At 45.7% G+C, this 12638-nt stretch overlaps 1 protein-coding gene and 1 long non-coding RNA gene across 3 annotated transcripts in view; one reads left to right on the top strand and one right to left on the bottom strand.

Moving 5' to 3' along the window:
• LOC146081140 (uncharacterized) overlaps positions 1–12638 on the bottom strand; it is an 81178-nt gene that overhangs the window by 38207 nt on the left and 30333 nt on the right. The window lies entirely within an intron of this gene.
• Positions 5249–12638, top strand: part of LOC146081136 (ATP-binding cassette sub-family B member 5-like) — a 96482-nt gene continuing 89092 nt past the window's right edge. The window contains exon 1 of the mRNA XM_083189127.1: positions 5249–5432. Coding sequence (XP_083045253.1) covers positions 5385–5432 — 48 coding nt within the window. The 5' untranslated portion in view covers positions 5249–5384. The remainder of the gene's footprint in view (positions 5433–12638) is intronic.

The raw sequence follows: 12638 nt of genomic DNA, 5'->3' as shown, positions 1-12638 counted from the left end.
CCACAAGGCTGCTGAACTGGCCTGACACCTTCCTTTCTGAGGACAGATGCACACTGCATTACACAATGTTCAACTTCAAACACCGTCCCACTGTCACACACAGTACGCAAACACTGTACACACAACATGCACCCACTGTAACACACAGCACGCACACACAGTCTGTCACACACACACACTGTTACACATAGAAGTCACACACACACGCACACATTGCTCTCACTGGTCCTGGAGTTGTTTCCCGATACCTCTCCCCATCCATTTCCCCTGTCTAACCTGCAGGCAGCTGTAAACTGTCGGGCGGCCGCGGACTGTGAGTGCAGCTCCTCCATCATGTGTGCGGCTCCCGGTGGCTGTCAGGCTCCCAGGTCCGTCACTGCAACAACGAGGGGGGGATGTCGCCTGGCGGGGGATGTCGCGGCCAGGTCATAGTGCGGCACTGCCGCTACAGTGCTTTAAGTGGGGAGAGGGCCCTCCCAGCTCCCCCCACCCACGCTGGCTGCAGACTGTCACTGGATGGCCAGGTACGGCTGCGTATGCAAATGACGCGGTCAGCGGCGCACAGTGAGTGAAGCCAGGACTGGGCTCGATGCTGCTGCAGAAAGTTCTCACTTTCTGCACAAAATCGGCCCACAAGGCCATCGGCCCTTCTGGCATTTGCCAGAAGTGCCAGATGGCCAGTCCGGCCCTGCTCCTCACAGAATCACAAGTGAAGTATTTAGCTCCACCTGTGGATCTTTGAAAATGTGTGAGTCATACCCCTTTCACACTGCAGCTCTTAAACAGTATATTGCCATTTTTTTTTGCCTTTTAAAACGGTTAGAGCTGCAGTGTGAAAGCTCCAGGGTGCTTTAACCATTTAAGAAATACCAGTATTTCTTTAACGGTTAAAAAGCAGAGTCCTACCCGTTTCAGAGCCGTTTTTTATGCAGTGTGAATGGCTCTATTTTCTATGGCTTGAAACGTGTTCTTTGGGGTTAAACGTGTTGAATGTGAATGGTACTTAAATGCTATTTAAAACGGTTTTCACCTGCGATGTAAAAGGACTTTAGTGGCTCAGACCCATTTTAAATACTGATTCTTAAATGTTTAGGCCAGGCATGTCCAACCTGCGGCCCTCCAGATGTTGTGAAACTACACATCCCAGCATGTCTTGCCATAGTATTGCTATTAGGGAATGCTAAAACTATTGCAAGGCAAGCTGGGATGTATAGTTTCACAACCAGTGGCGTAACTAAGCCTCCGCAGCCCCCGCCGTGGCGAGGAGGCGCAGAGTAACTATGGGGGCTGCGGTGCTATAGTTACCCGCTGCGCTGCTGCCCGGTCGCATCTGCGGTCACTGTCCCGTCACTCGCTCCCGGCGCCGGCTCCTGCTGATAATGTAAAGTGACACTTAGAAAATGGCTGCCCCCGTATTGCAGACAGTTTTGGCAGCCATTTTCTAAGAGTCACTTTTCATTATCAGCAAAAGCCGGCGCCGGGAGCGAGTGACGGGACAGTGACCGCGGCGCAGATGCGGCCGGGCAGCAGCGCAGCGGAGACTGGAGCAGCGGTGACTGAGGGAGACTGGATGGGAAAGTGACCGCAGATGCGGCTCTGTCAGGTATGGGTATGGGGGGGGGGGGGGGGCGCTGCAAAAGTTTGGCGGGGGGGCGCAAAATATATAGTTACGCCACTGTTCACAACATCTGGAGGGCCGCAGGTTGGACATGCCTAAACTTTAGGCAACGTGAAAGCAGTATCAGTAAACAGAAAAGAGCAGTAGAAGTCTAGTAGTCAGTAGCTTGTTTTGCAGACTGATCACTGCACGAATAGTGGGTACACATGGTGCGATTTTGCATGTGACTTGATTGAATTGAATGGTACGCAAAATGCATTAAATTTGACCATATAGTAAAGATCTATTCTGCTATTCGATTTACACTACACGGGAGTGCACATTGGGATCGAATGCAGAAAAACCATTATCTCACCGTGTGTACCTTACTAATGAAAAAAAACCTTTTACTTTGTAAGGTTTGACATTAATCTTGGCTTTTAATGTATCCATGTCCAGTGCTTTTAATGAAAAGCACTGGACATGGGGGAAAAAATAGGGAATATTGAGATTTTGACTAAGATCCTCTTAAACGGTGAGGTCCGCTGCATTTGTGGTGAGCACCGCCATTTTGATGGCCACACTCCCCGTTTCCACCGCACCAAATGGAACCCGCGAGGTGGAAGCGGCGAGTGAAAGGAAGGGCGTTGAATACTCAGACGGCGAGCTATCGGAACTGCTCACCATCATGGGCATTAAATACCCCTCGACATTGGGTTTTTTTTTCCACTTTTTTTTACCCGAATGTCGACATTCAACAAACACATTATTTTATTCTCCCACCAAGCCCTAGTGGATGGTAGGGCATGAAATACCGGCTGTTGGCACATGTTGGCTCAAAAAAATTGTAAAAAACACCATGTCGACCTTTTGACTGTTGACCTATTGCTTGTTGATGCAATGACCGTATCCCGACACAGGAGGCTAGCTGGGAAGCTAGTAGGAGATTTCTCATTAAATAAACCTTGAGCAGACCATCTGGATACTATCTAGATACAAAGTACTGGCAGACAAAATAACATATGCTTTTCTTCTTTATAGTGGTATTGTTTATTTGATACATTGTTACACTTTATGAAGAAACTCAATTGGCAGTCTACATTGCCTCATATCATTCAGCAGGGAGTCAGAGAGATTTTTTTTATCTCATTCAGAACAACACCCTTCAATATTGTGTACATATTTGTATACCGTGTTTCCCCGATAATAAGACACGGTCTTGGTTTTTGTTTTGTTTTTTTCAAGAAAAAACACCTGCTTTTACAGACACCATGCCCCCTGTCCTACCTTTACAGACACCATGCCCCCAGTCCTGCTTTTACAGACACCATGCCCCCTGTCCTACCTTTACAGACACCATGCCCCCAAGTCCTGCTTTTACAGACACCATGCCCCCTGTCCTACCTTTACAGACACTATGCCCCCAGTCCTGCTTTTACAGACACCATGCCCCCTTGTCCTACCTGTACAGACACCATGCCCCCTTGTCCTACCTTTACAGACACCATGCCCCCTGTCCTACCTTTACAGACACCATGCCCCCTGTCCTACCTTTACAGACACCATGCCCCCTGTCCTACCTGTACAGACACCATGCCCCCTGTCCTACCTGTACAGACACCATGCCCCCTGTCCTACCTTTACAGACACCATGCCCCCAGTCCTGCTTTTACAGGCACCATACCCACCAGTCCTGCTCCTCACCTACAGCTCTTTACAGTTTTTCAGGCTTTCCGCTAGGGCTTTTTTTTGGGGTAGGGCTTATTATCGGGGAAACGCGTAGATTTAATGTTTTGTGTGTCATTATATGTGTGTGAGTGTTAGTACGTCTATTTTAAAATAAAGTATTAAAAGCTAAGTCTTAAATAAAAGCAACTATACAGGGTTTTTTCCCCATTCATTCACTGACAGTACTTACTGTATTCCAATTTGTATATAGTCCTACAGCACACATACTCCAATCACTAACATAACAATTTCATTTTCAAGAGTTCCCCAACAAAAAGATAGGTATTTGAAGAAGAAGGAAAGTCTAAGCTAGTAAGAGACTCAGGAGGTTGGTTGGAACTGATGTGTAGCTTAAATTCGATGGCAAAACACAGATGATGGAATATCGATGATTCAGGCATGTCAATGAGGGAACACCAATGGCGTGGATATATTGATGGTGGAACACCAATGGAGCATGCAATCAATGGTGGAATACTGATGGCATGGAGATATCGATAGTGGAACACCAATGGCCATTGCAATCAATGGTGGAACACCAATGGCGTGGAGATATCAATGGCAGGACACCGATGGAGCTTGGTTAGCTGCATGCTGAAATGATACATGTCCTTGGAGGGAGCAGAGTCCTCTGGAGCAGGACACCTGGAAGCAGCTAGAGACAGAGGGAGAGCACCATGCAGGCAACAGGAATGCTTGGAATCAGCTAGGGCTGAACTGGTAATTACCAGCAATACTGGTAGGAGGCAGACTGTGCAGCAGGATGCAATAAGCATCCTCGTGATTGGTTGGGCAATTAGCATGAGAGGAGGACGCTCAGGATTGGCTGTCAAAAAACAGGTGACTGGAATGGACATGGCTGCTCCCATGTCCACGAAAGGTGGGAAACAGTGTTTGCATAGCACATGGTTGTGGCCCATGATAATGGCGGCGCCATGGATGCCACAGGAGACTGGAGCTGACAGGCAGGGGTTGCTGCAGCGCCAGGTGACCGCTGGAGAGACACTTTAGAGCAGGGATGGGGAACCTTTGGGCCTTCAGCTGTGGCTGAACTACATATCCCAGCATGCACTGCTACAGTTTTGCTATTTGTCCATTCTAAAACTGTAGAAAAGCATTCTGGGATGTGTAGTTCAACAACATCTGGAGGCCCGAAAGTTCCCCATCCCTGATTTAGAGGTAAAGGTGCGTACACACGGGGGAGATATATTGCTCAGTCTCTCCTTTTCATCAGTGACCAGAGATGGTCGCTGATGAAAAGAAACCTCTGCCGGGGGTAGCAAGCTCCTGCGACCAGCGATTCTAATGTGTCTAAAAACGGGAGCGTGCACCACACTCCCATCACTGGCAATATGGTCACCAGTGACCATATTCCCAGCGATTTCAGCAAACATAGCTGCCGTGTGTACACGGCTTTAGAATATATGTCTTGTTACCTGGATCGGGACACCTAGCAGTTAGGAGCTAATTGGCTGACTGATGTACGAAGCCTTAAAAAGTGATAAAGTGGAGAGTGATATAGTGGCAGATGTATTAAACCTGGTAAAGAGATAAAGTGGAATATAATAACGCACCAGCCAATCAGCTCCTTAATGTTATATTTTAGATACAGCTGATTGGCTGGTGCATTATCTCCTTCCACTTTATCTTCATTTTATCATTTCACCAGTCTTAATTAATCTGCCCCATATTACCTAACTGCCATGTCACAGGCTGTGTTTGAAAAATGGCACTTAGGAGCTGGTGTTGGTAGTTTATCTCTCTAGTACATCTTTTTCTCTCTTTACATTTTATCACTTTCGAAGCATTGATATAAATATGGCCTTTAAATCAAGGTTTGCCATGTTTTGTGCGTTCCCACATGTTAGCAGCAGCATCTGAGGTAGAGCGTGATGTATGATGACGTGCTATAACAGGAAGCAGAGCTTTCTGACCTGAAATAGCCTTCCCATGTACATCCTCCTGTACAACTCCTCCTTTCTTTCCAGCCCAGCCGGCTCAGAGCTTACACACACTGCTCACTGCAGACTCGCTGCTGGGAAATAGTACAGGAGACAGGATGGCTGCAAAGAGAAGGGGAAGAAGAAGAGGCACCATGCGTCCAGGGGTAAGAGAACGAAGCTTAATGGACTATTACAGGAGTTAGCTGATGGTGCTCTCAGCTGGAAACAGCACTTGCTGTATGTGTGTAATACAGAACTGAGTGGCATGATGTAATCATCTGTAAATATCTTTTCGTCACCTTGTCCAGAGTTTTTCAATAACCAGGGTACCACTGAGACTTCTATTCTTCTTCTGAAACAAATGGTGGCACTTCACAGGTTGAAAAAGGGGTTATCTGGCCCCGAAATGTTGGATTCACTTATGCGATGAAGCGCTTTTGTAATATTTAACCCGTGGAGTGCCACCATTTGTTTCATGCTAATTTCTTATTTATATATATATATTTGAGGGTATGTGGTCATTAGATTGACACATATAAGGCTGACATGCAAAGGGTCGACCAATGAAGGTTGACATGGCTTAGGTCAGTGGTAGCCAACCCTAGCCCTCGAGAGCTACCAACAGTTCACATTTTCCAGACAACCTAGCTGCTGCACAGCTGCACTCATTAATCACTGACACATTTTAAAAGATACACAGATGGAGCTAATTAGCTCACTAGTGATTCTTTGAGGAGACCTGCAAAACATGCTACCCCAGGCTTAGGTCGACACATGAAATAGGTTGGCATGGCTAAGGTCGACATGTTTAGAGGGTTGACACAAGCATTAGGTCGACAATGGCTAGATCGACAGTCAAAAGGTCATCAATGGGATCTTCCCTTTTTTTTTTGAGCAGACATGTGCCGACAGGCGGTATTTCATGCCACTAGGGCGTGGTGGGAGAATAAAATAGTGTGCCCGAAGCATCGCGAGCGAATCGGTGCACTTCAAACGGTGTCCATGTCCACTGTGTCGACATTCGGGTAAACAGTGAAAAGCCCATGTTGACCTAATGCTTGTGTCGACCTAGACCCATGTCGACCTTGCTGCCTGTTGACCCAGTGGTGTCGACCCAATGCTTGTCGACCTAGTTGGTGTAGACCAAACAACCCAAAACCCCCCAAAAATTGTGAAAAAAACCATGTTGATCTTTTTACTGTCCACCTAGCCATTGTCGGCATAATGCTTGTGTCGACCTTGCAATCATGTCAACCTTATGTTGACATGGTTGACCTTCAGTGCTTGACCCAATGCATGTCGACTCAATGACCCATACCAAAATTGAGTGTGTCACTTCAATACTTGATAAAGGTGAAAAAAAGCTGTGCTTTATTTAAATCTACTGTGTTTTGGGCTGCTGGCCGTCTTCAGGGCACACAAGTGAGAATAACAGAACCAGCGTTATATAAATACATTAGTGAGTACTTAGAAACCAGGGATCTCCATACAGTCCGTCCTCTCACCGTCCGGATTTTCCGTTAAAATTTCCTAAAAAATTACAGGACATGCCAGAAAGGAGGCGTTCACTAGGAGGATGAAGAAAACATGCAAACAACATAAATGTGCCATATAAGAAATGCTAAGCACTATAATACCTGGTGATTATTAATCAGCATATCGCTGCTTGATTTTTGTAAAAAAAAAAGAGAAAAACAATATATCATTAATGTGGGTAAGGGCATCTCATAATGGCTATTACCAATAGATGGTGCTGCTGCCCAGACAGTGAGAAAAAGTACATACAGTAGTGCTTCATTTATAAACAAAAATTATTTAGTCATGGGTGCAACTACCATAAGTGCAGGGGGTGCAGCTGCTATGGGGCCCAGAGCCGAGGGGGGGCATCTTTCCTGTTTAAGTTACAGATGGAGCACCTGTCAGCCAGCCTAAAGAATTGCCAGATCTCCTGAGCTGGTGCAGGCTGACGGACAGGAGCTCCATATGAAGGGGACGCAGGAGAGTCTCACGCACTTGTGCGTACCCTTCACCTCAGGGCTAAAGGCAAGTGGGGGCTACAGGGGAGCGGCGGGGGGGGGGGGGGGGGGGCTCTGAGAGAATGGGGCACGCAATCGATTCTATCGCCAGGAGCAGCTTCATCTGTACATGTGTTACTGTATATACATTTATCATCATTGGTTAGTACAGTGGTTCCCAAACTGTGTGCCGTGGCTCCCTGGGGTGCCTCGAAACACAAGCAGGGGTGCCCTGGGTTGGTGGTCCAGGACCAACTCAAATTATTAATGGTTAATTATTTATGAGCAGAACCAGTGCTGGTGGCTGCCAATCTTAAAATGTGTACAAACAGAAGCAAATCCTGCCCTTTACCACATAACTGACCCTAAGAATCGCAGATCATCTCAATCTAATAATAATAAAAAAGAATTGGCCAAGGGGTGCCGTGAAAAAGATTCTGATACTCTAGGGTGCCGTGAATCAAAAAAGATTGGGAACCCCTGAGTTAGTATATAGGGGCCCTTACAAACTTCTGCTACAGTATAGGGCCTACAAATATCTAGTTGAGCCCCTGTATTTAGTTATGGTGACCCATAATCTAGCAATATTTATTTACTAAAAAAAAAAGGATTGTCAAAAAATGTGAAAGTTATTTTTTTTATAGAAATTTAGAAAAAAGGAACGTATTGGGGAGGACAGAGAAAGGGTGTCTTTGGTTGGTGCACCAAAAGAGAATTTAATAATAAAACATAACTTTTTATTGGCTTCATTAAAATAGTTGCGAAGATATAAAAAAAACCCACATAGGACAACATTGAGTGATTTAAAAAGTATATAATAGATCCTCACCTAGTGGGACCCCACTTCACACTGTCCCTGAATAATTTTATAAAGCTCGGTGGTTGAAATTTAAGAGTGGAAAGTTATGTCTGGTATTGACAGTTGTACAGTGTGTATGCTCATCCAGGATGTAACAATTATCAGATACAATGTATGGCTGGAGCCGCTAGTTCCACAGCCTGTGTCTATGGTAGCACACCCTCGCATATCGAAATATCGAATACTAATAGTGCACAAAGAGGGTCCACCCGCATAATAAGTTTGTGATTTCTGTGCGACTGGCACAGCTCTCCCCAATCTCCTTACCAGAAAAAAGGAACCTATTTTTGACACATTAGCGTTGGTGAAACTATAATATTTTAAGGTGACTATAATATAAATTATTATAATGTAACTTATCTATATCATCTGAGCAAGCTATTATGGCTTAAATTGTAACTATGTAATCATCAAAATAATGTATCCCCTATCTGAAAACACAGATGATGCTCTAATGTTACTCAGGTGTCAGGGTTCACAGAAAGCATCCCAAATATAGTGATTCATTCAACCCTCCTGGGCTCAGTGTATTTAATGTATGGATCCAATGCTCTCTAATTGAAGGAGTCTCCTGCCCCTGTCTTCACCTCTCAAAGTCTGGGGTACTGTACATGGTCTTTAATGCGGTATCTAAGAATGGTCATACTGTGGTGTGCTTCCCCAAAATGGCTTGCTGCCACTTGTCCACAGGCAGGAGCTGCTCGTATGGCTGTCCTATGTTGCACCATACGTTCTATGAATTGCCTTACTGTCTTTTCCATGTAGTGTAACCCCCATGAGCAAGACATGACTGGTGGGATATTTTTTTTTCTGAAAATGGGTGTTTGAACGTATCACCTGTGATCAAGTAGTTACATTTGACGCACCCTGGTCATCTGTAACAACCGCCCTTATGTGTCATAAAGTGCGGGGGAGCTTGACCAAAGGTCAAAATGTCTGTCTTGTCCACCATGTCACGTTTATTGGGACCGCTTATAAAACTAGACCTAAGTTGAATGCTATGCAAATATAACTAATCAAGATGGAAAATGCAGCATTCCATGGAAGTAACAACTGAGGTTTGAAAATAGATACATTGCCTATTGTCAATGTCTATATTTAACCATAGTTGCCTACCCTCCTGCATTCTGCAGTAGACTCCCTGAAATAGCAGCAATCTCCCTCTCTCCCGCATTAGCAATCTCCCTCATTACACCTAGCCCACATTACACTGTTACAGTTTTTAGGGAAAAAGGAATGAGAGACAGATACATTTACATTGAATCATCAGCGCCATTTCCCAGCACTTTACCAAGTACAGGTTGAGTATCCCGTATCCGAGTATCCGTTATCCGAATTATTCCGAAAACCATACATTCCAGAAAGTGCAAAAAAAAATATTTTTTTTGCTAAAAACTCACTGGGGACATTTGTAACAGCACTACTGGTGACATGATATGTAACTGGCACTATATATGTGCAAGAAAATGATTGCTTGGCATTAGGGATGCCAATCCCGGGGCATTTTTTCAATCCCGGGAATCGGGATTGAAAAATGCTCAATCCCGGGATCCCGGGGCATTTTTTCAATCCCGGGAATCGGGATTGAAAAATGCTCAATCCCGGGATTCCCGGGATCCCGGGATTGGCATCTCTAATCAGTTTAGGCAAAAAAAATGCTACAAAGAAGCCCAGTCCCCCCCGCTACAGCCGCCCCGCACATTAATTTACTCACACCGGTGGCCGGGAGCAGGGCAGACAGGGCAGGAGCAGGAGGCGTCAGCAGCGTTAGCAGCAGCAGCAGAGCCGCCCGGAGGGCGGGCGGCCGACGCTGCCAGGTCCGGTCCAGGTCAGAGATGATTCTGGAGCGGGTATGGGCAGTCCGACCTGCGCAGCGTGATGGTCAGAGGTCACGCTGCGCAGGTCGGACTGCCCATACCCGCTCCAGACTGCAGTCTGGGGATCAGGAACTCCTAGGTAGCGTCTGAGCACTCGCTCAGACGCTGCCCGGCATTAGATATGCGCATGCGCATATAATCCCGAAATCCTGGGATTGGAAGATCCAATCCCGGGATTCAAATCCCGGCGTTTTTTAGGCCAAATCCCGGGATCCCGCCGATCCCGATCCCGGGATTGGCCACCCTACTTGGCATTCAAATTCAATATCTGAGATAGTACACAAATTTTGTTTCATGTTTTGAAACCTTGTTTTTTGAACAAATAAAATATATTTGTGTGCATTTCATGTGGTAATAAAATATATTTGTGTGTATTTTATGTGTTTTATACAGCATAAATGCAAAATACTTCAAAATACATCATTGAAATATTAAAATATTCCGAAATACGGAATAATCCGTTATCCAAAATTCTCCTGGTCCCGAGCATTTTGGATATGGGATACTCAACCTGTATAGTAGCTCTTACTAACTGCTTTGGGGCTTGTCTACATTTGGATACAAATCATTTTAAAAGATTCCTCTCAGATGTAGCAATACAAACCGATGCTTCTAGGTGTCACGTTATCAATCTCTTTTCACAATCTCTCCATATATGGAACCAGACACACCCCTTGGGTGGAGCATGACACACACCCTCATTGGGGTGCTGTGCAAAATTCTACTACCAACTATAATCTCCCTGAAACTAGTTTTAAAAAGTAGGCAAGTATGTATTTAACAAGTACTTAAAACTTTAAACAAAGGTATTATAACTATAAGATAAATCTATAACGACTAGTGACTAGTGTCTCGCACAGGTACATGGCTAAGCGCTATGTTTCTCCCAGCTTGTCAATGATAAACTTGATTCACTAAAATCATTATTGCTCGGCTCCCATACGGGATAAGGTCATGGTTAATATATCTAGACCTTCCTTGAGAACTGCACTACATAGTAGTGAAAGCTGTACAAAAATACTTTGTCCAGCAGTTTTCAAGATAAGCGCATTCAGACAAATGCACTTCAAAGACTTTCTTTTATACTATGTAAGGATAGACCATTTGTTCACAGCTAAATGTACCAGAAACATCTAAGTGAAAATCGCTACACTATAAATATGTGCCTGTGTTTGATTCTGATTGGCTGGTGGGTGGGACTAACCCCTGGTTCGGGGGAGGACCCAAGAATGTAAACAATACAGTCTTGGCTTCTGTTCCGGGGATGCCTAAAGGAACGAAGCAGACGTGACCGTCGCTGGAGGCCTTGGTGAGTATAATTTCCTTCAACAGGTACCCAAAATTGTATTCTACATGGAGAACAGGACGGGGCCCTCGGTGGACCAATAGGTATGTATGAGTGAATGAATGTAGTATGTAATAAAGTTTTCTTATTCTGGTGTATGTGTGTTTTAGCAAACTATTTGTAATGTTGTATAAAATACCAGTGGGACCTTTAATGCCCCGCATGCTGGGTCTTGTGGTCTCCCTTTGGTGCAGGCTGCTGGGACTTGTAGCTCCACAACATTACAAAATAGTTTAAAATCTATTTTTTACACTTAAACAATCAGCATGGTGCCCACCACACTGGGTCACCAGGGACAGCCCAGGGATTCAGCCCAGACAGGGTTAATTCTGGAATGGGGGACCCCTTTATTGGGGGGGTTTCCACTCCCACAGGGTCCCTGTCTGGGCTAAACAGCCAGGGGTAGTAATGCTTTGGTCAGAGGAACTAGTATAAATAGTTTCCCCTGGCTGTGGCATTACAATGCTGGCTCTCAAAATATGGTGATGTCAGTGGGCAGCCGACCTCACCGGATCACCTTGCGAACCAACCAGAATAACCCCATGATGTAAGCAGTTCCCAGAGGCTGCAGTACCACACCTTGCCAGGAGATGACACTCTATTTATAGATCTTTTACTCTACTTTACCTTTGTTCTAATCTATAACTGTTCACACCTACAGATGGAGAGCTGCTCCTGGCGATAGAATCCCCATCCGCCGCCATTCGCCAGCGCCACATACTGACATAGCCTACTGCCGCCCGCCGCTGCCTCCCCTGCTGCTCCCCCGTCCTCCCCGTAGCTGCCCGCAATCCTTCCCCCTAACCCTGCCTGTTTCCCTGAAGTGGAGACAGGCAGGGAATTCGCTTCCCGTAGCGGTCAGATGGAGCGCCTCTCCGCCAGCCTGCGCCAGCTGTATATCTTACTACAGTATATGCTTTAATCCTGTTTTATTACTGAACATTTAGTCTTTTAATGCCGTTTTTATTTCTTGTATTGTCTAAGTATTTGTGTTTGTAATCTGAACCATTATTCATAGCTTCAAGACAGGGGGGGAGATTCTCTAAGAATCTCCGCCCCCCTTCGCCGCCCATCGCATACTTAATTATCGCATATGCTGTAACATATGCGATAATTAAGGCAAAGGACAGCTCTTGCGTTAAGAGCTGTCCTTTGCGGTGGGAGTCGCCGGGTCCCAGCAGGTCCCGGCGGCTCCCCCTCCCTCACACACCCGGCGCTGCTGCTGCTGCTGCTGCGCCGGGCTCTCCTCCTCCCTGCACCCGGAAGAGGATCAG

This window comes from Crinia signifera, chromosome 5, assembly GCF_055691185.1.
Source record: "Crinia signifera chromosome 5, ASM5569118v1, whole genome shotgun sequence".
Classification (NCBI taxonomy): domain Eukaryota; kingdom Metazoa; phylum Chordata; class Amphibia; order Anura; family Myobatrachidae; genus Crinia; species Crinia signifera.
The sequence above is the reverse complement of the archived record's forward strand: the minus strand, read 5'-3'. Positions and strand labels throughout refer to the sequence as shown.